Here is a 26,759-nt window from a genome sequence, read left to right on the forward strand (position 1 = left end):
TATTATCAATCCAATGAGCTGTTGATTTGTCTGTGTTTGCAGCCTCCAAAAAAGCAGATATCTTCTCTACGTGATGCACGCAGTGGTGCTCTTAACATCTTTGTATCCTCCAGAGTTGTCTAGCTTGCCTCTAGGCTTGCCTTGGTCTTGCATACCCAATGAGATGAAAACATCCCTTTAGTTGTTTTTTTAGCACTGCAAAACTGCAGAGAAGAAGAGCTGCCAAACTCTTCACGCATTACTGAAAGCTCAGCTTCTATATGGGTAGAAACGGATCCAACCTAGTCTTCAGTCTTCCTTAAACTAGCACCCTCCAAATATGTTCTGCTACCACTTTCATCATACTCGGCACGCTGGGACAATAATGGGAGTTGTACTCTAATCCCTCAGGAAGGTACACAGCTGGGAGAGGCTGTTGTAGTCTAGAGTAAAAAAAAATGTAAACCACAGCTTTCACGCTAGGGCTTCTAGGCATTTAAAATTACCTTAACAGGCCTCACTTTTCGGAAAGGTGGTCTTGTCAGTCTGTTTCTGCAAAAACAGAAAGGAAAAAAAAAGAAAACCAGCCATATTATGGCAACTTTAAGATGAACAGATTTGTTTTCAATGTGACCTTTCATGGAGTGACAATCCTCTTTAGAGAAAAGCTCCCGCTGAAATAAACCTGTCCATCTTAAGGATGCTGCAATCCATTTCTTTTTCTCTTGTTTTCTTCATGTAAGTAAACTTACATATGCCATTGCTTATTTACAAAAAAGAGTAACAACCCATAGATACCGTTCTATTTTATAGGAGTACACCTAACTTTCTTTTTACAGCTATTAGTTATTGAGGTTATTTATTTCTTCATTTCTAGCATTTATATCCTGCTTTTCCTCACACAAGCTCTCCTCTCTGCCATTTTGTCCTCACAGCAATTCTGTGAGTTAGGTCAGACTGTAAAATGTGATTGGTTCATGCCAGTGAGTTTAATGGCCCAGAGAGGATTTGAGCCCGGTCTCCTGCATTGTAGCACTATATACTCTAAGCAAAGAGTCCTGTGAATAACTAAGAGTCCTCATGTAGAAACAAAACAAAAAATAAAACATTGTGGCACCTTAAAGTCTTCTTGTCCACAAAGCTCACACTCAAGCATAGCAGTTAGTTTGTAAGGTGCCACAATGTTTTTTGTCTTCATTTTTTAAATTTTGTCTTCTTTATTTTTTATTTTTGTTTTATTTCTGCCTGATATGCGAGCATAGACTAATGTGGCTACCTCTTCTAAGAATCCTCAGACAATGTATTTGCGAAGGCTTTCACGGCCGGGATCTAATGTTTGTTGTGGGTTTTTTGGAGATGAGACTGGCATGGCTGTCATCTCCATGACTCTTTGGCCATGTTCTGAAGGTTGTTCTTCCTAATGTTTCGCCAGTCTCTGTGGCCGCCATCTTCAGAGGACACCTACAGACACATGAATTTGGCTCAGCTGGAGAAAGGCTGGACTGGAAGATTTCATGGCCTTAGGAAAAGCAAGTTCTGGCTTAGTTTCCTGTTAGAAAAGGAAGCTGATGAGCACGGAGTGCTGTCCTCTGAAGATGCCGGCCACAGAGACTGGTGAAATGTTAGGAAGAACAACCTTCAGAACACGGCCAAAGAGCCCAAAAAACACACAACAACCACTGATGAGAATTGTTAGGGCAACTGCTGCTATGGCCACAATCCACCATCTCAGAGAGGAAAAGAAAGAGAGGAATGTTGTTCTGATAACTAAGGGATCATCCCATCAGGTGAATTAGCTAGAAGAAGAAGCAGAAATCATTCTTAAGCCCAGCCTTCCCAAGATGATACCCCCTCCCCCGAGGTACATATGTAGGACCATCCCCTCAGCAGCATGGCACTGTCCTTTGGGCTGGGGATTATGGGAGTTGTAATCCAATGCAACTGGAGAGAAGCAGCTTGAGGAAAGCTGATCTAGTGTCTACTGATATCTTTTTTCATTGTATTAAAGTTGAGGGTGGGGAATATATAGAGAAATGTTCCTTTGCTTCCTCTCCCTGCCTCGATTCCTTGTGGGTTTCATTTTATTTATTAAAAAAAACATTTTATGTCCAAAAACAAATATGACACAGCAGTGCTCTATGAACACCATTTTGGATAACTGCTTTAAAGTCCACACTAAACCCCAGAGCAGATTCAGTGCCCCTGTGAAATCACCAGCCTCCATGCACAAATGCAAACTTCCTTCTCTGCCCTTATATAAATAAGAATGTGTTTGCCAGAAAAGTGATACAGAAGTGTTCTTTTTTCCTCGCTTTTTCCACAGTATCACAGAAGGTGGTGGTGATGGGAATCCTTAAAATATAAGCACTTCCAATTGCTAAAGCACTTGGTAAACGAAAGTGCCTAATGGAAACAATGCTTGAGAACAACATTATTGTCTCCATACCTTCTTCCATAATGGAACAATTTTGGACTGGATCAAACCTGTTAGAGGTCTGATGCCTTTTTCTGAACCATGTCTGGCTGCAACTGGTTTTAGATATTCCAGAATCAGTGTACATAACACAGTGAAATTACAGGACTTTTTTCATCCATGACCTGTCTATCCATAAGAATATATATATATATATATATATATATATATATATATATATATATAAGGATAGACTTATGGAAACCTATGTATGTTTCTTTGATTTTCTATAAGTCTATCCATATTTTCTTACCATATTAATATTAATATACCATATTATTTAGATATATCCAACTTAGATCTGACTAAATATTTTTTAGATTGTATCTGCGGAGCTACAATCTTCAAGAGATATGAGAATTTAAGTATTCCTGTAATAGTGAACTGTCATATTTAATTGTATTTTATTATTATTCATGGGTGGTACTAGAGAGAAAGTGAAATCTATGTGCCAGGGAGATTGTAAATCTAACGTCTGGGAGTGAAGAGAGAGTGGAAGCACAGAAAGTGCAGAGGTACGGGAGCAGAGCTCACAGGTTGCTGTCCTCTGAAGATGCCGGCCACAGAGACTGGCGAAACATTAGGAAGAACAACCTTCAGAACAGAGCACAGGTTGCTGTCCTCTGAAGATGCCGGCCACAGAGACTGGTGAAACGTTAGGAAGAACAACCTTCAGAACACGGCCAAACAGCCCGAAAAACCTAGAACAACCAAATATATTTTTGTGCATTGGATTTGCTTCTTTGCAGCCTCTTGACTTTGCCACATTGAGCACGTGGGTCAGAGGAGAAGTAATCTTTGCTTAGCTGGATCACTTATAAGGGGAATCCTCAAGGTAATGGGAAACTCTGCCCTACCTGGATACATGGTCACTTAGAGATTTCTGCTTGTGCCCAAGCCACTACAACCAGAACTCCTATGCAAACCTTGCTGATTTATGTGGCAAGATTGGAAACGAGAGGCAGGGTAAGTGTGCATCACCCCTGTGTCTCGCATCCATTTGTGTATTTTATTTTGGCTAAATGAGTAAATGTGACTTCTATCTTCTTTCAGATTCTTCCTCAAAATCCATCCCTGAAGTCCTTGATTCAATTGTTACTCTTTATTGCTAATTATGTATAGCTTAAATGGCTTAAATCCACTCAAAAGAGAAGTTGATTCCATAATATGTTTGCTTCATTATTAACATCATTTTTGTAGGGTGTTCTCTAGTTGCTGTTAGCATTATGCTGCGTATAAGCCAATGTTTATAGCATGGCTCAGACCCAACTACATAGTTATTAGGTTTTTGTACAGAGGATGAAGCGCCAGTTTATGCAAGATATCTAGAGAAGAACAAGAATAAGGGAAAACCCATCACGATTTTGTCCTGCTAGAAGCATAAGTGAGAACAGGATACTGGACTAGCTAATTCCATCAGGGCACTTTTTATGTTCTCAAATTTGTGGCTTGCTCCTACAGTTAGCTGCTTGTGAAACAGGCTATCTTGCTAGCAATGAAGCGTTAGAGGAGTGGCTCACTGGAGAGTTCAATGATTAGATTTCCCCTCACTAAGATAGCTACTGTGATCTTTCAAAAGTAGCTCATCCACAAAATTTTTGAAGAAATCCTTGAATAGTTCTTTCTTCCGGTAACTATAAAAAAACAACTCTACTCCTTAGCTTCTGCCTAGATGTATTTGCTCTTTTCTGGCTGCTGATTCATTCTGCCTCCTGGAGACAACCCTTCAGGAGATCTAATTTCAACCTTCGTTTGCCCTTTTGCCTCCAATGAAAAGAAAACTAAACCGCTTCAATGTTTCATGGACGAATAATGGCACTAGGGAGTCAGTTTAAGCAGAGACAAAGTTATATTCCTAGCTGTAGATTTTAAATGGCATGGGTCTCAGTTACAAAGGCTGAAATTCATGTTCTTGTCTTTTGAAGTCTAAGACCAAGAAGAAGATTGTTCGCTATTAAGCTGAGCTTGGTGTCACCTTTTGAGGGATAAATCCAGGGCTGAGCCATCCCATTATTGAATCACTGAAGTCTCAGAAACAGGGTGAATTTCAGAGTTCTTCAGAATTAGATAGTGTCCAATTTGGAGATAGGGCAATACCATCTAAGCTTGAAGAAATATTTGGGAGAACTTACAACCTCACCTTCTTTGTAAGCTACCAGTGGTCCAATAATGGTGCAGGGCAGCTTTCTTCTATCGGCAAATACAAGTTTACATTTTGATCCATGGATTAGTCCTGCTATACCTGAACCATTGTTTTGAAAAAAACATAAAGAAGGATCCTCTCACTGGTAGAGGAGCTTAAGTAATTGCACTGGCTTTCTGCCCTTCCTCCTGCATTGTCCTATGAATGTAGCCACATTGTTGTTTAGTTGTTTAGTCGTGTCTGGCTCTTCGTGGCTCTTCGTGACCCCATGGACCACAGCACGCCAGGCCCTCCTGTCTTCCACTGCCTCCCGGAGTTTGGTCAAATTCATGTTGGTAGCTTTGATGACACTGTCCAACCATCTCATCCTCTGCCGTCCCCTTCTCCTCCTGCCTTCACACTTTCCTAACATCACCATCTTTTATTTATTTATTTATTTATTTTATTTATATCCCGCCTATCTAGTCGATAGACCACTCTAGGCGGCTTACAACATGGGATAACACTTTTCCACACTAATGTTCAGAATTCATTAGAATAGTGTTAATTAGAACACTAATGCACAGTATTCACTATAGATTGTAACCAGTGTAGCTCTCTCAGTTGGACCTACCTCAGGGTTGTTATGAGGTTCTCAGTGAACTCAGTGAAGGAAATGGGATATAAATGTGACTAATTAACAAATAAATGGAGAAGATGAAACAGATGTGCTTTCAAATGTAATACTTCTCCGTGTAGCTTCTGTTGTTGAGTTTGATCAGAGCAGCCTAGGACGCTGATAAAGAATATAAATACCAAACAAGAACAATTTTTAAAAATGATGAAGTCCCACTAGTCTACCATGATAGTATAACTTTCTGATGTTTTCAATATCTGTATTACATGAACAGCAAGCTTGAAGTGATAGCTTTTATTTTGTTCACTTTGACAAAATGGTGCCATACACCCCACTGCAAATTTTAGTAACCCTGAAACTTGCTGAAATTATATTATTATGCAGCTGGTACACCTGTTATGTAGCTTTTCCCCTTTTAAGGTTGAAAAAGCATGTGGGAATGTGATTCTCCCAGGCTATGTAAATTTCTTCCAAGGTAGCCTAGGTCCCCACCTGCCAACAAAGACATTTTTATATAGATAACCATGTAGGCAAGGGTTCTTTTAAAGAGGGTTATTGTGATTTTTCTCCTTCTGTTTTGCTTTTAAATTGCTTTAATTTGGTGCCTCTTTCTTATATGACCACTTTTTAAAATGTATTATTATATTACAAACATCTGTGTTTTTAGATATATCTAACATCTGACGTATCTGTTTTTATTTCATATTATCAAACATTATGGGTCCTCCGGTGAGACAAAGATGGGATATTAAACCAATCCACTGATCTATCAGTGAAATGCTGAACAGGAAATGAACAGAAGGGGAATCTCACATCTCACTATTATCTCACTATTAAATATGTGACATTTAAACATAGAACCATAGAATAATTGAATAAGGCCACCAGATCCAACTTTCCTGCTCAATGAAGGAACCCAAACCAAAGCAGATCTGACAGATGGTTGTCCAATTTTCTCTTGAATGCCTCCAGCATTGCGGTGCTCACCACCTCCCAAAGTACAGTGGTGCCCCACTTGATGACGACCCCGTTAGACGATGAAATCGCTTTACAATGAGTTTTACAATGGTTCCAATGGTTTTTTTTTCACTTGAAGTCGATTAGGAGCCTGTTTCTTCGCTGAATGACTATTTTTCCAGCTCCGCAAAATGGCTTCCCTTCGTAAAATGGCTTCCCTCCCTTCGAAAAATGGCTGTTTTCTGGACCCCTGCTTTAGAAGACAGCGATTTTAAACAGCTGATCGGTGGTTCTCTATGGGCGATCTTCACTGGACAATGAGGTATTTCCACATTGGAACGCATTAACCAGTTTTCAATGCATTCCAATTGTTTTTTCCCCCCACTTAACAGCGATTTTCCTGGAATGAATTATCGTCGTCAAGTGGGGCACCACTTTAATTAGTTCCATTGTTGTACTACTCCAACAGTTAAGAAGTTTTTCCTGATAGTCATACTAAACCTGGTTTGTCTAGCTTGAGCCTATTGTTAACATGTCCTGTATTCTGGGATGACTGAGAACAGATCCTGCCCCTCCTTTGCATGATCACCTTTCGATTATTTGAAAAGTAATATTATCTCCCCTCAAGCTTCTTTTCTTATCTCGGGGGTGCTGTTTTTAAAATGAAGTTGGGGAACATTAAGTCTGAATGTAAAATATAAACTAGCATTAAAAATTTAAGGCCAAAACAAAAAAAGGGGGGGAAGGAGACCAAAAAGTGACACCTTTAAGACTAACTGTTATATTTTAATGTGAGTTTTCATGGACAAGTCCACTTCCTCAAATAAGTCCACTTCAGAGAAGTTTTTGAATTAAGAAGGAAGGAACAACAATATGCCCTGTTTCACAGACCTCACTCTGTGTGTTGTTTTCCCTTGTTACGAAAGAGAATTGGGTTTTTTTGGTTGGAAATTTTTGGCAGTGTCCCTCTTCTGCTAGAATTTTCTCATCAGGAATGAGTTCATTTTAGTTTACTTCTAGTTTCCTCCATTTATTACATAATAGCAGCATTTACTAAGCCTCCCCAAATTGGTGTCTGGCAACTTTTTGGTATTCAGACTGCAACGTGGCTATGGAGACCACTTGCTAAATGGAACCAAGAGAATACACTTTCCAAAAAAGAAAGTTTCTGTTAGTGGCTGCTTACTTTCCTTTTTAATTCCGAACACACTGGAGGTGGCCCCAGAGAAAATTTACTGCATGGATATCTCACAGGAAGAACTGACCACTTTAAGATGCCATTATGATTTATTTTATTGGGAACACAGTTGTTTTATTTAGACAGAAATAAAACACCACAGAAAGTTGAGTTGCACCTTCACAACTAATAGGTTTTATTTGGCATACGTTCCATGGACTACACAGCCCATTTTCTTGAAGTGCAGATTTGTGACAGTCCAGTCCACAACAGTTTGTGCCAAATAAAACTTGCTAGCCTTTAAGGTGCCACAAAACCTTTGTTGTTTTTGCTGCAAGAGACTAAGAGATCTATGCTTCTTGACATTTATTTAAACAAACACAGCTGCTTTTTGGAAAATCACTATAAAGAAGTTTTGTAAGCATACAGAATAAGTTGTTTTGCTTTTGTAAAGTTGTAAGCCGCCCAGAGCCCTTTGGGTAGTGTGGGCGGCATATAAGTTAAATAAATAAATAAAAATAAATAAATAAACATACTTCATTTTGACTTATGTCCCAGACGGCCACTGAACACATCATGTTTTCCAGGTTGATGTAATTGTAGGCAACAAGTAGGAGAAAAGTGGGATAAATCAATTGGTTGATTGGAAGCACTAAGAATGCAGAGCTGAGGGGTGTATCTATAACAGGCTGTGACATCTCAGTCTCTGTTTTCTGCCAACATTGAGATGAATAACCTTTTGTCAGAAGTCATCTGCAAATAGACTTAACAATGTCTTAAGTTCTAGCTGGTTGATTTTTATAATAACACTTATTACATTCCTAATAATTTCTTTACAGAGATGATTAAAATGTCTTACTAGTAATACACATCTGATTGGATTTATCCTTAATAATGACCTCCTCTTCCAAAACCAATCAACCAAACACACAAACATTGATTTTGTTTTAACGCTAAAGGCTAATCAGATTAATGTTAGCCACACAGTTCTACTCCACTGAGCTTCCAGCTGTGTTCTAGATAGCTGACATATTTTTAAATGCATTCTTTTTTCAAAAAAGGTTGTCACATTTAATTTTTTGATAAGTCTTGCAAGAATGCTTTGGTTTCTGTTTGTAATATGGTACATATGCACAAACAGGAATGAAAGCCTTTAAAACTAAAGATAAGCTTTGACTACACAGCCTTGATATTGCACCAGCTGAAAAACATAAAGGTAAATGAATTTTGAAATCTAATAATAATAATAAACTCTCAGGTAAATGCATATCAGAAAAGAATACTAACAATAAAATGCTACAAAAATTACAATTATGAAAACTAAAACAGGAGGAAGAGGAAGAGAAAACAGCACCACCAACTTCCTAAAAATAGAATTAAATGATATTTTAGGAGCCACTGAAAGCATCCAGCCTTACAGCCTGTACATACTATTGTACTGTGTTTCAGTTTGGCCAGAATCTTGTTGACACAGTAATCATGTATCTATCTTTTTTTTGGGGGGGGGGGCTCCTCCCATCATGAAAAAATTCAGGCTGGAAGGAATTATCAGCCCTTTTTGCCAACATGAAACAGTCAACTGTGGTCTTTATGAAACAAACCAAAGATTTCCTCGATTGTATCTTCCCTCAGACAGTTGCAGGAGAAATGTAGCGCCACTCTTTGTGGTTAGCAGGGATGGCCTTTTTAAAATTCTTCCCAAGACTGGATGTCCACCTCGACTCCTTAACATCATCAGGTCCTTTCATGAGGAAATGAAGGGCACTGAGAGCGAAGACTAAAGTCCAGCTGAAATGCATGTGGGACTTCCTCTTCACCGATGATGCAGCTGTTGTTGCCCATTCTGCTGAAGAGCTCCAGCAACTTATGAACTGTTTTAGTAAGGCCTGCCAAGATTTTGGATTAATAATCAGCCAGAAGAAAACACAAGTCATGGCCCAGGGCGTGGACTCACCTTCCTCTATTACCATCTCTACACAAGAATTGGAGGTTGTTCATGATTTCATGTATGTTGGCTCAATGATCTCTGACATGCTCTCTCTAGATGTCGAGCTGGATAAATGCATTGGCAAAGCAGCTACCATGTTCTCTAGACTCACAAAGAGAGTATGGCTCAAAATAAGAAGCTGGTGGCATATACCAAGATCCAGGTCTATAGAGCCTGTGTCCTGAGCACCCTCCTGTACTGCACTGAGTCCTGGACCCTTTGTGCACGGCAGGAGAGGAAGCTGAACACCTTCCATATACGTTGTCTCAGACGCATTTTTGGTATCACCTGGCAGGACAAAGTTCCAAATAGAGTTGTCCTAGAACAAGCTGGATTTTTAGCAGGCATATGTTACTGAAACAGCGATGTCTATGTTGGCTTGGGCGTGTCATGAGAATGGCTGATGGTTGGATTCCAAAAGATGTCCTGTATGGAGAATTAGTGCAGAGAAATCACCCCAGAGGGAGACCACAGCTACAATACAAGGATATCTGCAAATGGGATCTGAAGGCCTTAAGAATGGACCTCAACAGATGTTAAACTTTGACATCTGAGCACTCAGCCTGGAAGTAGGTGGTACAGAATGGCCTCTCCCAATTGAAGCAACACTTGTTCAGCAGGCTGAGGCAAAGACACAGCCCCCAAACCAGCAAAGTCAGGGAGCTGGACAGGGGACAGATTGTATTTGTCTTCAGTTTGGAAGGGATTATCACTCTCGAATTGGCCTTCTCAGCCACACTAGATGTGGGCCACGGGTCCAGATAGGTGGGATATAAATCAAATAAATAAAAAAATAATAATAGATGCTGTTCCAAGACCTCTATGCAGAGCACATTACCATAGTATCTCCAGACTGAAGGATGCCTACACAAGTTGACTATTTGTAGCTGTGGGATCAGCTTTTTGTCATTTTCAGGCGACTGGGTGATTATGGTGATCAGGGTGTTTTTTCTTATGGATGTACTGTTGTGATAAGAAGGGAGATGATCTGTCACTGTGATTGATGGGTGTTGTTAGCTAGTGTTTTGTGTGCAGTGATCACTGGTCCTTGTGGCTGGGTAGAGTTCATTGAACTTTTTGCAGGCTGTATTTTTCAGTGATGGGAGCCAGGCTTTGTTGAGTTTCAGAATTTGTTTCTTTTTTTAATTTTTTTTAAAAATACATAAAATATATTTCCATTGTCATTCATCATGTTCACTGGATGTACACCAAATTGTTCATAGCATATCATGTCTCATTTGTCTCTATATTTTATTTCTTTGCTCTAGCCACTCATAGACAAACATATTGGGGTTCCTTTTCTGTTATTTGGGTATATAGTTTCTTATAAAAGTTCTCCAGGTTATTACTGGGTGCATAGATTGCCACTAATAGTGTTTTTTTCTGGTTTATTATGGTTTCGACCATTAATATTCTTCCTTCTTTATCCGCACTGACAAATTTGCCTTCTCTACTAGGTTTCCTATATATGGCTATCCCTCTCTTTTTCTTGTCCTGGTCAGCTGAGAAGAAGAGTTTTCCCAATTTCTTACATTCTGGCAGTTTATGATATTGCTGTTTAATATGTGTCTCTTGAAGGCAGATTATCTCAGCTTTTTCCTTTTGTAATTTAGCAAACATTCTCTTCTTCTTCATTGGAGAATTAAATCCATTTATATTAACTGACAATATTCCTACATTTTTCTCCACGTTTATTTATATCTGGGGTTTCTTGACCTGGTTTGTCTCTTCTCTTTCATGGGTGCATCTTGTTCATGTTCTGTCTCTTCCAGTTCTTTATTTTTATCCCTTTGTTCTAGTTCGTCTCTTTACTTATTCTGTGGTCTCAAAGAGTATTCATCTCCTTCTCTCCTGTTCGGGGTGTCTTGTTCTTCTGTTGTCTTAATATATCTATCATAGAAATTTTTGGCTTTATCAGTGCTATCCAATCTGAATCTTTTAGTACGCCAGTTGATCAGCATTCCCTCTGGCACTAAACATCGGAATTTTTTTTCTCATTAAGCTTATTTGTTAAGAATTGTTTCCTCACATCTCTTATCTTCCATGGTATTTGTTTCATTACTGCTATATCTTGATCTTGACATCTCAGTGGTTTGCCATTTGTTACTCTTAATAGTGTATCTCTCATCAGTTTTCTCAAAAAGTTCACGTGCACGTCCCAGGGTGCTTTGTTCCTCTTTAAGAAGCTGGAGTTGACTCTGTAAATTTGATCTATTTCTTTTGCCATCTCCTGAAGTTCGAGGCCTGCTACCTCTGCCAATGCTTCATTCAGTTGTGTGAATAGATCCATCTCTTTATTTTCAGGAATGTATCGAAGCCTCAAAATATATCATGCTCTTTCCATTTCCAAAGTTAACATGGAGTTTATGTAGCTCTTACAGGCTGCCTGTGTTTTCTCTCACTCTTTTCCAAAGCTCCTGTATCTCTTCCTCAGTTTTTAGTGTTCTTTCTTCAATGTTCTCAATTTGTTCTTTATTTTCTTTAACACTTTGTTGAGTTTGTGTTAGTTGTATTCACAACTGGGTTAATTACAAATCAATCCAGTCGATTTTCCCCTCCATTTTCTGTTGGCTCTTCTCTATTTTTTGTTGTGTTATTTTCATCCTTTCTTCAGTTTTCTGTTGACTCATTCTAATTTCTGGAAGAATCTCTCGAATAAGTTTGATTAGGGTCTGTAGGTCTTTATTTGATTATCTGGCTATAATATGACCTCTAAGGTTCTCTGTTGTGCCGAGCTGGCATTTGCTGATGAGGGTATACTAGATGGTGCTGATTCTGGCTTTTCCCGTGCTTTTCCCCACCATCTGAAATTAGCTCTTCCTTAATTCAATCCACCTAACCTTTATTAGATTAGTCGAGAATACACTGTACAGTCTGCTTATCTAAGATCCAAAATTCAACATTAAAAAACACCAATAGTTAGCGAATCTTAAACTTGTTACATTAAACTAATATTATTTCTGATGGTTGTTGTGGGTTTTTTGGGGGGGCTCTTTGGCCATGTTCTGAAGGTTGTTCTTACTAACGTTTCACCAGTCCCTGGGGCCGGCACCTTCAGAGGACAGCACTCTGTGCTCTGGTTCAGTTTGTTTGGGAGTTGAGTATTTATGGCTGTGAGATCAGCTTTAGTCCTTTTCAGGAGATGGTGATTATGGTGATCAGTGTGTTTTGTTGTGGGTGTATTATTGTGATAAGGAGGAGAGATTATCTGTCACTGTGATTGATGGGTGTTGTTAGCTGGTCTTTTGTGTGTAGTGATTACCGGTCCTTGTGGCTGGGTAGAGTTTGTTACCTTTTGCACTCTGTATTTTTCAGTGGTGGGAGCCAAGTTTTGTTCAGTTTCAAACTTTCTTCTTTTTGGTTGAAGCTCTGCTGATATTTGTGGATTTCAATGGCTTCCCTGTGCAGTCTAACGTAGTGATTGCTGGTGTTGTCCAGTATTTCAGTATTTTGAAATAGAATTTCATGTCCACCTTGTTTTAGGGCATGTTCAGCTACTGCCAATTTTTCTGTTGTTTCAGTTTCAGTTCAGATAAACCAATTTTAAATAGCAGTATGTCCACCCCATAGAGCTGATCCTTCTGTTACAATCCTTATTTTATTTCAAAAGCTTTTATACTCCAAATATAGGAAAGAGTGAGATAACCTCCCAGTAGCCCCAGTTACTTCACTCCTTTGAGATAGTCAGTGTTTATACATCCAAGTGTCATCTTAGTGTCTTCTAAAATCCAAGTAATATCAAATATTTGTACCTCCAAATAGCACAGCTTATTTATCTCCCAAAAATGGTGAAGGCCAAAGAGAGGGCCAAAGAAGCTATGCTGATGTTTGTGGGTTTCAATGGCTTCTCTGTGTAGTCTAACTTAGTTCAATCACAGTGACAGATCATCTCCCCCCTTATCACCATAATCACCCAATCTTCTGAAAAGGACAAGAAGCTGATCCCACAGCTACAAATAGCCAACTATCCCACACACTACACCAGAACAGAGTTCTAACTCCTGTCCTCTGAAGATGCTGGCCACAGATTCTGGCAAAACATAAGGAAGAAAAACCTCCAGAACACAGCCAAACAGCCTGAAAAACCTACAACAACTTTTTACTGGACCATGAAATGCCAGTACTGAGAGAGAAACAAAACCTGTATTGCACAAAGCTTGTACTAGGGGAGAAACAGAAACCCTCAGAAATAATCCTGGATAGATGTTACTTCAGTCCTAAAAAGGAAATTGATAAAGAATCAATTTCCTTTCTCTTTAAGAAAGCACTTGCAAACAGTGAGTTTTATGACAGAGGACCAAAATGTACCTTAAAGATAACCCATAATTTGAAAATGGAATTTCTTAACTGCTGCAAATGTTTGATTGTCACAACAGAAACATTTCATATCTCCCTAGTTTCATAGATACACACATATATGCATACACACACAATACTGGTTTGACTCCAGGAAGAATTTTGCGTTGTTTTTCTGTAAGCAAGTACATCTTACAAAACCTATGGTGAGACTCCTTTTTTCTTGCCACTGTGAGGCTAGAGGCATCAATTCGCACAACTGTGCCCCATTCTATTGATTTAGATTTCCCAGAGTGAACCAGAGCCTCAGAGAACACATTGGGTATATCTTTTGAAGGAAATAGCAGAACTGAATAATTTGCTTCTTTTAGAGATGGAAACCCCATCATATCACCCTGGCAGCCGATATAAACATCAGATTGAAATCCCACCCTCCTGACTTAAATTGTGGTGTCAACATCCAAGAACATAAGAGGAACAGCAGTTAAATATCTTTATTCACATAATGCTGCAGCATTCATAAGGGTATCAAAAGTAATTTTCAAAGCAGTATGTGGTGTTCAATGACAGCTAAGCCTGAGCAGTTGTCATAATTTGAGGGCAAGGAACAATGAGTATAACTTTCAGTCTTTAATAGTCAAGACAGCAAATGAGCCTGTTTCAAGGGAATGCACTGTAGGTGTCCAGAATACATAGCTGACAAGAACTGTTAAGATTCACCTCCAGGGAACCTGAAATATCACTTAAAGAGGAGATAAGTGTTATCTAGCTGCACTGTGCAGGTTTGTGTGGGAATAATTCTAAAAAATATTATTTTTTATGTATACCTAATTAGAACTTTATCCTGGATCAAATGAAGTAATTGAAGATTAATTGAACATAGGAGCTTCCTGATAGATTGGAAAAATGTCTCTTAGGAGAAAATACTTCAAATTTCTTAAGTATGCTTGAGAACAGTGATCTCTAAGAACTCTGAAAGGAACAGATCCTGACATAGATTCTAAATCAAACTAGCATATTCTATGAGTGAAGAAGAGCTATTTACAGAATGCTAACTGGCTTTGTCATTACTTTCAAAAAGTGTAAGTAACAGCTGGACAAGAGGCTGTTGTATTCATGCAAGCTCTCTGTCAAGCCACAACGTGAAAAAAAGGGGAGTTTGGTTCACAAGAGGAACCTACACCCCTCTTCAGACTGTCACTTTTTCATGTTGAAAGTGATGACAGAAAAGGCAGGGCACTCCCCACACACTTTCAGAAAATAAAATAATCTCGTACAATATTTATTTAGTTGATTGTTCGTAAATGGAACAGATGCTATGTCTAGATATGCATAATTTTAGCAATGGCCTCACTGCAGAAAGGCTTTTGCTGGTTTCGTGTCATTGTGGTTCTTTTCTCGACTATGTCAAGTTCCAGAGAAGCCAACTCTGCTCGTAATGCTGATTGGCTAGATACTGATGACATCAATAACCTACTTCTCAATAACCCACTTCTTTCCGAAGCAGTTTTTGCCAATATTCTATTAATCAATATTATTAAATGCAAGTGCACAGAATTGCATCAGACATACTCCTACTGACAATCTCATCTGGTACCCACATTGCTGGCTTTCTAGCCAAGTTTAAAACTTCTTTTTTTGGGGGGGGGGAGTTCAGGGCTTTAAAAATACTTTTCAATTTAAGGCCCTTAAGTGTGGCTTCAGAGCTTTTATTTGATGGAGGGGTAAGTTTTGGTATCCTTATTATATTTCATGCTGTGTCTATTGCTTTATGTTGCACTGGATTTTACTGTTCTATTATGATTTTATGTTTTTAGCATGCTGCCATTATCTATTAAATTGAACTGTACAAGCCAAGGGAAATTTATATACAATTTAAATTTGAACAGCCCTGGTGGCCATAAAGATAAATCAAGAATGTTAGTTTGCAAGACTCGAACAGCACTTACTAGGAAAGACAATATTACTAGGAAAGAGAGGGCAGTAGGAAGAGAGAGCAAGATCTGAACAGAAATGTTAATGATATAACATTTGAGAGAGCATTAACTCATATAGCCACTATACATCAGAAGTGATTTGATGGCACATAACATCTTTGGCAGTTTTTTTTCATAAATACTAGATAACTGTATAGTGGCAAGATGGGTAGAATGCTTGAAATATGATGCATAGTCACTGAAGCTCTGCTAACATCAAGACCATCCTCAGCCACCAGGCAAAAACACCCACCGGTAATTTCACAACTTAAAATAATGAGCTTCTGAATATTTGTTCCCTATTCTTTCTTTCTTTTTAAAAACCTTTTAAAATATTTTTACACTCAGACACAGAATCTCTTTGTAAGCATGAATGGTCGTTTGTGCCAGGAAGAAGTGAAGTTCTCCTTCTAAGAGTCAGTTAATTGGGTCCTGACAGGGCAAAAATGCAGATTGCCTCAGGCCTGGAAGTGATTTCCCCTTTTGCCCTTAGCCAGGAACTGATTTCCCCTTGGAAGCCTGGTCACAGAAATTGTGAGAGAATGTTTACTAAAAGCACTGAGAGCTGGGATAAACACAACTGCTCTGTGCTTTTGTAATGCAGAAACACTTTGAATATGCCTTACAAAATGGTATGCTAATTCCTTGGAGATATATAGCAAAATGTCCCTTTCTGGAGGACTTTCACTTCACTACTTTCTTTAAAGCAAGCCTAGATTTTTTTTTTGACTCTTTAAAGAGTTTTGACTCAGTTTGCATTATCTTTCATTGCCCTACAAACTTCTGCCCATGAAGCTGCAATGATGTATCTACTTTAGAAGACTCTTGCTGGTAAGACTGTCCCACACATGCTCAATTTATAATAAAGTCACTTTTTTCCCTTTTGAAGGGCTTTTTTTGTGGTTCACTACTTCAGCCCTTGCAGCCTGGATTCTTTTCAAATAAAAAAGCAGGTGGAACCAACCATTCTCTTTCAAGATAAGCAAGACTGGTCTTTTCAATTTCTTTGCTCTGTTTTAATTCTAGGGATGTTAGGGGTCACTTATTTCTGCACTGGAGGGGGAATAGTTTCATAACTCAAAGCTCTTTGCCTAAACTTCTCCAAACATGCCACAGTGCAAGAGAAGACTGTCTGCTACGCCTTTGCCAAGTTGGGTGCTGATCCAAAGTCGAGTTCCAAAGTTATAATGTTTTGTTTGGGCTGCCCCCATTTTCAGAATTGCCTAGTAGAATGTTGATTTGTTCTGCTACACAATAACATAGACAAACACTTTTGCTTCTGGCTGTGCCTGTCATTGCCAATGTGCCTTCTGCCTCACCAACTGACATGGGCACTGAGGGCTTCTGTGTATATGGCAGGAAGGTAAAACATATTCCTTTCAATGCTCTCTATATTTAATCTGGCCTGTGGGTGAAAACTTCATTTCAGTTCTTTTAACAAGGTTTACTGAAATTTGCACATCACGTATTTGGAGTGGAAAGAACTTAAGCTTTAAAAAATTCTGATGCAGTAGAAAGCAAAACTGATATATTTTCCCAGAAAAAATGGGGGGGGGGGAAGCCAATTGGCTCATTACAAACAAGCCAAAGACAAGAGTGACTAGTGCCATTATTATACCACTAAAAAGAATTGCAAACATAAGCTAGTTTTGCCCCCTCCCCCATGGGTCTTTGTGAAGCTGGGCATCAGGAACGGGGGGACGACCATGTAAATTAAAAAAACCATTGCCAGATGTGTGTGCCATTCCCCTTTGTTGAAAGGAGGTTTTAAAATGTCATCATATAACAGAGTGGAAGATGCTGAATTGCTGGCAACCGTTTTTTTCTGACAAGACTGGGAGAGATCTTATAAAAATCACCACCAGAGGCAAACTTTGAAACCTACAACTTTGACCAAAGTCTACTACCTCCATTTTGAAACAATCTAAACTGTAGTGTAGAATAATAACAATAATAAAAACTTAGATACATATACAGTATATCACACAAATGAGTACACCCCCTCACATTTCATAAATATTTCAGTATATCATTTCATGCGACAACACTGAAGAAATGATATTTGGCAAATGACATTTCCTTGCAAATTCTTCACTCCATCACATCGGCAGAATTTTTATCTGTATTACGTGGGAATCATTCCTGAGAAAGAATTGAGGGTAAAAAGTTCTATGTCTCAGACATGTGGAATCTGTCATTCAATGAGCAGCTGCCTTTGATCTAATTCCATTGTTGTAGACCACAATATCAGCCATTCTCCCCAGTCCTACAGCAATTTAGCTACTGCTTCAATTTAACTAATCCATAATGTTGGATCGCTCAGTGAATTAGGCCTCTGTGGACCCAGAGGTTGGGAGTTCAATTCCCCACTATGCCTCCTTTGACAGGGGCTGGAACGTAATCTGTTAAGAGGCTGCATGCAGTGGAGACCAGGACTAGAGCCAGAAATAAGTATGCCAATCTTCCCACCACTATTCTTCTTTTCCTCTACCTTTCTATCCCTCCTTTCCTCTCCCTCCACCTCTCTCTCTCTCTCTCTCTCTTTCTCTCTGCACTCTCCCTCCTCATTCTGGCTAGTGGTTGACAGGAGAGAAGGAGATAGTTCTTGCCAAAAGACTGAATGGATCACTTATCTTGGGGTTTTGAAATCAAGGGAAGGGCCACAGCACTCTGTGTGGAGTGGTTATAGTAAATATAGATCCAATGATTATTTCGGGCAATGGAAAGGATTAATTTTTCCAAACCAAAAATAACTTGGCACCAAATTTTATTGGACATGTGGGGTGTAAGCAAGACAGGTGCCGACACCAAAATGATTGTTTTGTTCTCACTCTGCCATCTTTTTTTTTTTTTTTTTTTGCCTACCAATATATGTAGGTTTCAGAATCACTTGGGACCTGTATTTTCTGGGGACTTACTGTATTGTACTGTATATCACTCTGCTGCTGCATCACAATGCTACATCCCATCACTAGCAACAGCATTCTCCTTTCATGACATGAGCCATTAACAAGGAGTTCCTATAATCTTAATGAAATATAGAGACATTTCTGCTATAAATAAGATCATTGAGGGCGGCCTGTAGAAGGTGTTTGCATCTCCAAGCAGAGAAGCAAACAAGATGCACACACTATTTGGAGTCCCAAAGATGTCCCATTAATGATACATTTTCTACTTGTTATGAAGCTAATCCACTCACAGAAGCAATGAAAAAGCATCACATTGAACAAACCAGTGTAATATATTTTACTTAGACATAACAAAATGAAGCTGCTACAACTCACATTCAAGGCGTTGCCTTGAACGAGCTTGGAAATAAGACAACTTTTCCCCAGTATTTCCTCAGCACCCATTCAACTGCCCAAAGCCTGTGTGAATAAAATGATCTTTTTCTGTACAATGCTGTGGGATCGGGTAGCCTAGCTTCTCTTCAAGAAAACTTTCTACTTGGGACCAGTCACCATTCTTCAGATTTTTTCGATAAATGGGACAACCAAGACCTCCTCAATCCTAGTGGTCCCCAACCTTGGGCCTCCAGATGTTCTTGGACTACAAATCCCAGAAGCTTTCACCACCACCGCTGCTGGCCAGGATTTCTGGGAGTTGAAGATCAAGAACATCTGGAAGCCCAAAGTTGGGGACCAGTGCACTACACGACACTGGGTATCTATTTTTGTATTAAGGCAACAACAAATCTTATGCTTGATTGCATGATTAATCATACCAAATGAAAAAGAAGGAAACTAATCATACCTGGACGAAACAACTGAATAATAAAGTGAATAAATTAAAATTATATTATCTCGGATTAACAGCGGCTACCTGGTTGTGAATCGGTTGTGTGGACCTTTCCAGTAACCCAGTACTGATGTAGTGAAACAAGCCAGTATTTGCTCTGCTACAGCTAAAGCAGATTAATATGATTGGACTGCCCATTTAACGATATGTCCCGCCACAAATGTTATTTTAAAATCATAAGCTGCTTAGTCAACAATTTAACTAAGGATTATAAGGATCTGAATATAGTGACCATCGTTCAGTGTGTCTTCACTCCAGATCAGTGTCATAGTTGTAAAATGATAATGTACCTGTTCGTAAATTGTAAAAAACAAAACAAAAAACACAATGGACCAAAGCCCCATGGCACAGTGGTTAAATTGCAGCACTGGAGCCAAGTCCCCGCTCACAACCTGAATTCAATCCTGATGGGTTCAGGTAGCCAGCTCAAGGTTGATTCAGTCTTCCATCTCGTATAAACTCATGACTCATGTAAACCACCCATAGAGTGTTCTAGCACTACGGATCAGCCTATAAATCAAAACAACAACATATTGCTGTCTCGCTCAGTGCTTTAAGTATCAGGCTGCAGAGCCACAGGTTAAGAGTTCAATTCCCTTTTGTAGGAGCCTGAACTCAATAACTCATAGGGTCCCTTCCAGTTATGCAGAACATGTAGGAAGGCAGATGTTGGTAAACATATTGCAATGAAACTGACAGTGTGAGTTTTCAACTGGTTGCAATCCTATGCATTCTTTTATGGGAGAAGACCTATATAAGACTACAGCACTTGCAACAGGAGTGGGGAAATGGTGAGCCTCCAGCTGTTGCTGTACTCTGAACCCCCGTCAACCCCACTAGGAATGGGTAATAGTGAGAGGTTGTAGGAGTTACATTCTGGAGAACCACAAATTCTCCATCTCTGTTTTACAGCCTATTTTTTAACATTCAGAAAAGTTTCTTCTTCTGAACCTTTGGGATATATAAATCAAATTCTGAAATATTGGCCATACTGAACAATGAGATATTAAGTCTATCTACAGTATATATTTCTGTGTAGGATATAATAACTCATACAGCAGTACCTTGCACCTAGAAAGACATTTCAAAGCAGAAGTGCTCTGAACTTTTTTGCATAGCATTGAGAACTATTTCACTATATCTAGATACTAGGAAAAGCTACGCTGGGACTTGAAAGCTATGAGTGAACACTCTATTTATTAAGAAAGCCTTTAAATAGATTGAGTACTTATTTGGCTTCCTCTTCAGGATTTCTCTAATCTCTTAAAAACTGAGATTACGATGGCAGTTCATTCATCATCTAACGAGAGAGAGAGAAGCATCTGCATTCCCAGATAAATGTAATGCCACATTGGTAGATATTATTGATTGGAAGTAAATTCTACTGGAGGCCAAAGAAAGCATGAATGCTTTGCATGCAACTTGAACTTCTCGATTACTACTGACAAGATCTCAAATGGAATCAATATAAGCAGTTAAATATTTTCTCTGTATAAGGACTGGATTCATTTTGATGGATTCTTTTAATAAACTCCAAAGAGACAATTTTTACTGTACAAAGATTTGAAAGATTTTATTTTACCTTTACCTGGATGTCAAAAGCTTGTTGAAAGTGAATAAAATATATACCTTACAGGACATTTCTACAGTGATTGTTCTTAAATATACCTCTCCATTCAATAACATCAAGGTTAGGGGCACCAGAAACCCCCCCCATGTAGTTCAATATCTGTATACTGTATAACTCTTATTCGTATGTAACTACAAAGCATCAACAGCTGATTTACTCTCACACACATTCAGAACAGTTCTCTCTATGGGGGTTCTCTTCCACAGCACTAACAATCCTTTCCATACAATACAATGTGTAATGCGCCTTAAAGGTTCTTAATTCAGCCTAGGGGCTGAATTAGAGATGTTGTGTTGGGGGGGGGGGGCAAGTAGACAACTTCAACACCTTCAGTGCTGAACATGCCCCTGGTTTCAGGTGGCCAAAGACATGGTATTTATGGAATATTTATTTATTTAATAATTATTTATTGAAATATTTATTTATTGAAAAAGTCCATGTGTAACCAAAACCATACTGCTCAGACCCATTCAATTCAAGGGAGAAATGTAATTTCTAGTAAGAAATAAGTTACATGATCCTATTCCAGTGAACTAGTCCAGTGACTAGTTTTCAGAGAGTACCTATGTAAGCACATTTCAGGAGCAACAAAAAGAAAGCCAAAACAGATTCAGTATGAGCTTTCATAGATTACAATCCACATCACCAGGATGTGAGTCTATGTGTCTGAAGACATGGTTTATAATCCATGAAAGGTCTCACTGAAATACATTTGCTCCTCTTTTGTTTGGCTGCTACCACCACTTTCCTGAAAACTGCTCTATACTGAGTCAACTTGTTAGCCCATCGGGTTCAATATTACCAACTCTAACCAGCAGCTGTTCTTAAGGATTTCAGCTAGGATTCTGTTTCCTGGCCCTACCAAAAGATTTCTTGCAGTTGGTCTCCCATCCTAACCAAGAAGTCTGACCCGGCTTAGTTTCCAAAATCAGAAGAGACCGATGCCTTGAGGGTACCCTGATGGTTACTACTCATTACTTCCTGACTTCAAAATAAGTACTGTAATACAATTTCCGAAATCCAGCAGCAATAGCGGAGACCCACGGAATCAACGGCTCCTACTGTACAGAGAGCTGACTCACCACACCCCTCTTGATTCAGTGGGTCTTCTCTAGCTGCTGGATTTCAGCAGAGATCTACACTTTACGTATTAGATTATCATGTAATGGTCTCAAGGAGCCTCCCTGCCACTGGAAAATTAGCCAAGCAAGCATACACGTGTAGCCTGAGGACCCGCTTTCTTATTTTTAGGAGAAATTTCTTCTAAGGCAAGAGCCAGAGGACGCATTTTTCTCGCCTGCAGCGGCGAAGGCGCCCTCACGACGCATCGCCTCAGCCCAGACGGGAAAAGTTGGAGACGTTCGCGGCCGCCCCCCCCCCCCTCTCTCTCTCTCACACACACTCTCTCCTTTCCCTGACTCCGCCTTCCATAGGTTTCTCGCCTCACGCTCCCTCGGGGGGACTGTGGGCGGGAGAAGGGAGGAGAGCAAGCCTCCCGCCGTGGCGCGCGTTTGGGTCTCCTCATTTATTATGATGACCAGCGGGCTGGCCAGGTTAAATAGGCTCAGGCTGGCGTCGCGGCATCTGCCGCCCTCCCTCCCTTCTCCTCGCCCGGACAGGAGCCGGCAGCTGCCGCTGGACCAGCCACCTCCCTCCACCTCCTCCTTTCCCGGTGGCGGCGGGAGTGGTGGTGGTGGTGGAACCGCTCGAGGAGGGAGAGGCAGCGGCCGGAGGCAGAGTCGAGCAGCGCCCCGCAGCTCCAGCCGGCGGCTTGTAGAGTTCCCGCGCTCAGGAATGGAGTCCAGGAAAGAGTGAAGCCGCGGCGGCTGGCTGGCCGGCCGGCCGGCATCTGGGTTGGCGCGAGCAGCATGGCAGACCCCGGGGCGCATGAGCAGGTAAAAGGGGCCAGGCGCGTCACCTGCGCCGAGCGGAGCGGGACGAACACCCTTTGGGGCTGGAGACTGCCCGGCTCCGGCCCGGGTTGCCTCACTAACCTCTTCACGGCGTGCGTGAGGGAGGAAGAAAGAGTTGGGGCCTTCAAAGTGAAAGGGACATTGGAAAACTTCAGAGCAAAGGATGGACGCCCGGAGACCGGCTCTGCGGGCGCAGCCGTCTGAACTCTTAGAACAGCCTTCCCAACCTTGGGTCGGTCACTCAGGTGTTCTTGGACTGCAGTTCCCAGAAGCCTTCATTACCGGCTGTGCTGGCCAGGGTTTCTGGGAGTTGCAGTCCAAGAACACCTGGGTGACCGACCCAAGGTTGGGAACCACTGCATTTGAACCATCTAATGCCGATGAGATTTCTTCCCAGGTAAGTGGGGATAGGACTGGAAGCACCTGTCCCTTCATGGAGCTCAAGCTTGCCTGTGTTGTACCCCTCTCCATTTGTCTTCTTACAACAACCCTGTGAGGTAGATTAGTTAGCTCAAGAGAGAATGCGTGGTCCAAGGTCACCATGTGAACGTTGTGGTGAATCGGGGAGCAAAATCTTGGTCTTCCAAGACTTTGTGCAATATTCTAAGATTAATGATTGCACCATTAAGGGTGTGTGTGTGTGTGTGTGTGTCCATCTCCAAATATGGAGAAGTTCCAGCAGCTGCCATATCTGTGTTGATGGGCTATGGGCGGTTAGAAGATTTATTTATTTATTTATTTATTTATTTATTTATTTATTTATTTATTTATTTATTTATTTATTTATTTATTTATTTAATACCCCACCTATCTGGTCATTGCGACCAAGATTCTTCTCTTAGCATGGAATTACTTTTTTGTTTTTGACCCAACTCTGGGAGGCAGTGGAAGACAGGAGGGCCTGGCGTACTCTGGTCCATGGGGTCACGAAGAGCTGGACACGACTAAACAACAACTTTTTTTTTGTTGTTACGTGCCTTCAGTTTATAACAACTCTCAGAATGAACAATTTCCAAACTGTCCTAGGCTTAGCAGCCCTGCTCAGCTCTTGTAAAATCCAGCCTGTGGTTTTATTTAGGGAGTTGATCCATCTTGTATTTGGTCTTCCTCTTTTTCTCCTGCCTTCAGCCTTTCCAACGTGCAAATCTTGTTCTCATGATGTGTCCAAAGTAGAACAGCATCAATTTGATTATTATTATTTAGTTAGGCATCCTTCAGTCTCGAAAGACTATGGTAACGTTCTCTGTATGGAGGACTTGGAACCGTCTAGTGCGGCTGAGGATTATTATTATTATTGTTATAATTATTATAATTATTAGTATTAGTAGTATTAGTAGTATTAGTAGTATTAGTAGTATTAGTAGTATTAGTAGTAGTAGTATTAGTAGTATTAGTATTAGTATTAGTAGTAGTAGTAGTAGTAGTAGTAGTAGTAGTAGTAGTAGTAGTAGTAGTAGTAGTAGTAGTAGTAGTAGTATTCCTCCAAAGATATTATAACCCTGATTTTTATCTAGGACAAACTGGTTGGTTTTTCTAGAAGTCCAGATTATCCACAAAGCTTTCCTCCAGCACCATATTTAAAATGAATCACTTTTTTTATGTCAGACTTCCTCACTGTCCAGCTTTCACGCCCATACATAGTTATCAGGAATACAATAGTATTCTCACAATAAGCCTGTGAAGTAGGTTAACCCAAGAGTGAGGGCTGATTATCTTAGCATTGATCTCCAGTGGCACATCCTTACAGCTGATGATCTTTTCTAATTCCTTTATTGGTGCCCTTCCAAGTCACAGTCTTCTGAATTTTTGGCTGCAGTCTCCATTTGGATTAATGACTGAACCAAGACATACACGGTCTTAAACAATTTCAATTTCTTCATACCCAGCATTAAAGTTGTATAGTTCTTCTATAGTCATGATTTTTGTCTTCTTAATGTTCAACTGTCATTCTACTTTGGCACTTTCTTCTTTCACTAGCACTAAAAGTTGTTTCAAATCATTGCTGCTTTCCACAAGAAGGATAGTGTCATCTGTGTGTCCTAGATGTTTCTTCCACCATTTTTCACTCTTTCATCTCAGTCTAGTCCAGTTTTCAATATGTTACATTCTGCACATAAATTGAACAGATGGGGATTTAAAATGCATCCTTGCCTGATACGTTTGCATATAGGAAACCATTCTATGTCTCCATATTGTGTCCTGCCAGTAGCCTTCTTGTCCACAGTACAGGTTATGCATCAGGACAATCAAGTGCTGGGACACACTTACTGTATTTCTTTCACAAGAACCCATAGTTTTTCATAATCTACACAGTCAAAGCCTTTGTTGTCATCTACAAAGCATAGACTGATCTTATTCTGAATTTTTTGTGCACTCCACAAATATCCACTTTTGTGGATATTTGCAATTTAGTATAATATGTGTGAAGGTTTTCATGGCTGAGATCTAATTGTTGTGGGTTTTTCGGGCTCTGGCAGTGTTCTGAAGGTTGTTCTTCCTGACGTTTCGCTAGTCTCTGTGGCTGACATCTTCAGAGGACCTCAGGAAGAACAACCTTCAGAACATGGCCAAAGAGCCCGAAAAACCCACAACAACTATTATAATATGCATTTATTATGGTAATATGACCTATTTCAGATATACATCAACCAATTTGCACACAATAAAAAGAAGAGCATAGAAAGTTTTTTAAAAACAGGGGAAAGTTATTACAGATCTTCCAATAAGTAAGCCCTTCTTCATATTACCACAAAGAAAAAGTTAGCAACCTGAGCAATAATATAAGGATTCCTGACAAACAGTACTGTACATATTTGGAAATTGATCTTGAGTGCCTCTTCCCTTTTTTGGAATCCAGCTTGAACATCAGGAAGCTTTCTCTTCATTTGCAGATTCTTCCTCACAAGATTCTTCTTCAAAAGAGTCCGTCATCATTTTATCTCTTCTGTATAGGTCTTCAGTATACAGTACTGTTTCCACCTTTACTGTAGTAAAGGTAGTGTGCTTTCTTGTTGGTCATTCAGCATTCCTAATCTAGGCTTGAATTTTCCTTTGACTTCTTGATTTTCTGGAAGAGATATCTTGGTGTTTCTCTCTCTCTCTCTCTCTCTCTTGTTGTTCTCTTCTATTTCTTTGCACTGTCTGTTATAATAGTTCTCTTTGTCTCTACCTGATAGTTGCTGAAAAGCTGCATTCAGAATTCTGACCCTACTTCTGTCACCCTTCCTGACTGTCCTTAACAATTTTAAGCATTTCTTCTGCCATCCATCTAGGGTTTTCTTTTCATTTTACTATAGGAATTTAATTTTTGCATTCTTCCTTAATAATATATTTGGCTTCACTCCACAGTAGTTCTGGTTCATGGTCTATTATTGAATTTAATAATGCAGAACTCTTCCTTATGTAGACTTTAAATTCCTCAGAAATGTTTAAATTATATTTTGGCACTTGAATTCTTTTGGTTCCCTTTTTTAGGGCACTGGAAACAAATTCCTGTGCTGCAGAACTGAGCAATTTCCATTGACTTTTAGCAGAGGGCAGTTGAGCTGCAATCTCTAAATCTGTTTTCCTCAAAGGTTCATCAGAACAATGGGATAATGATGGGGTGAAATAGGACAGTTTTGTTTTGCTGTGCATATACTTAATTGAGCTCTCAAAAAGCTGAGTGTGTTGTCTACTTGGAAAAAAGAGTTGAGTAAAGGAGAACATTTTTAGAGCAGATAGCCTCATACAGATGTGATATTTCTAAGCTGTACTTCAGAAAAACTCAAATTTTCTTCAAAGGAAAAGACTCTGTATAAATGTTAAGGAATTA

General features: G+C 39.8%; 1 protein-coding gene across 3 annotated transcripts in view; it reads left to right on the plus strand.

Moving 5' to 3' along the window:
- The first annotated feature begins 22,803 nt into the window (after nt 1–22,803).
- The window catches only part of LOC110081715 (melanopsin), a 65,006-nt gene continuing 61,050 nt past the window's right edge, over nt 22,804–26,759 (plus strand). For all 3 annotated transcript variants that reach the window (XM_073001939.2, XM_073001941.2, XM_078394567.1), the window contains exon 1: nt 22,804–22,927. In XM_073001939.2, the coding sequence (XP_072858040.2) occupies nt 22,901–22,927 (27 nt within the window). In that variant the 5' untranslated portion in view covers nt 22,804–22,900. The remainder of the gene's footprint in view (nt 22,928–26,759) is intronic.

The sequence above is a fragment of the Pogona vitticeps genome, chromosome 5 (genome assembly GCF_051106095.1).
Source record: "Pogona vitticeps strain Pit_001003342236 chromosome 5, PviZW2.1, whole genome shotgun sequence".
Taxonomy (NCBI): domain Eukaryota; kingdom Metazoa; phylum Chordata; class Lepidosauria; order Squamata; family Agamidae; genus Pogona; species Pogona vitticeps.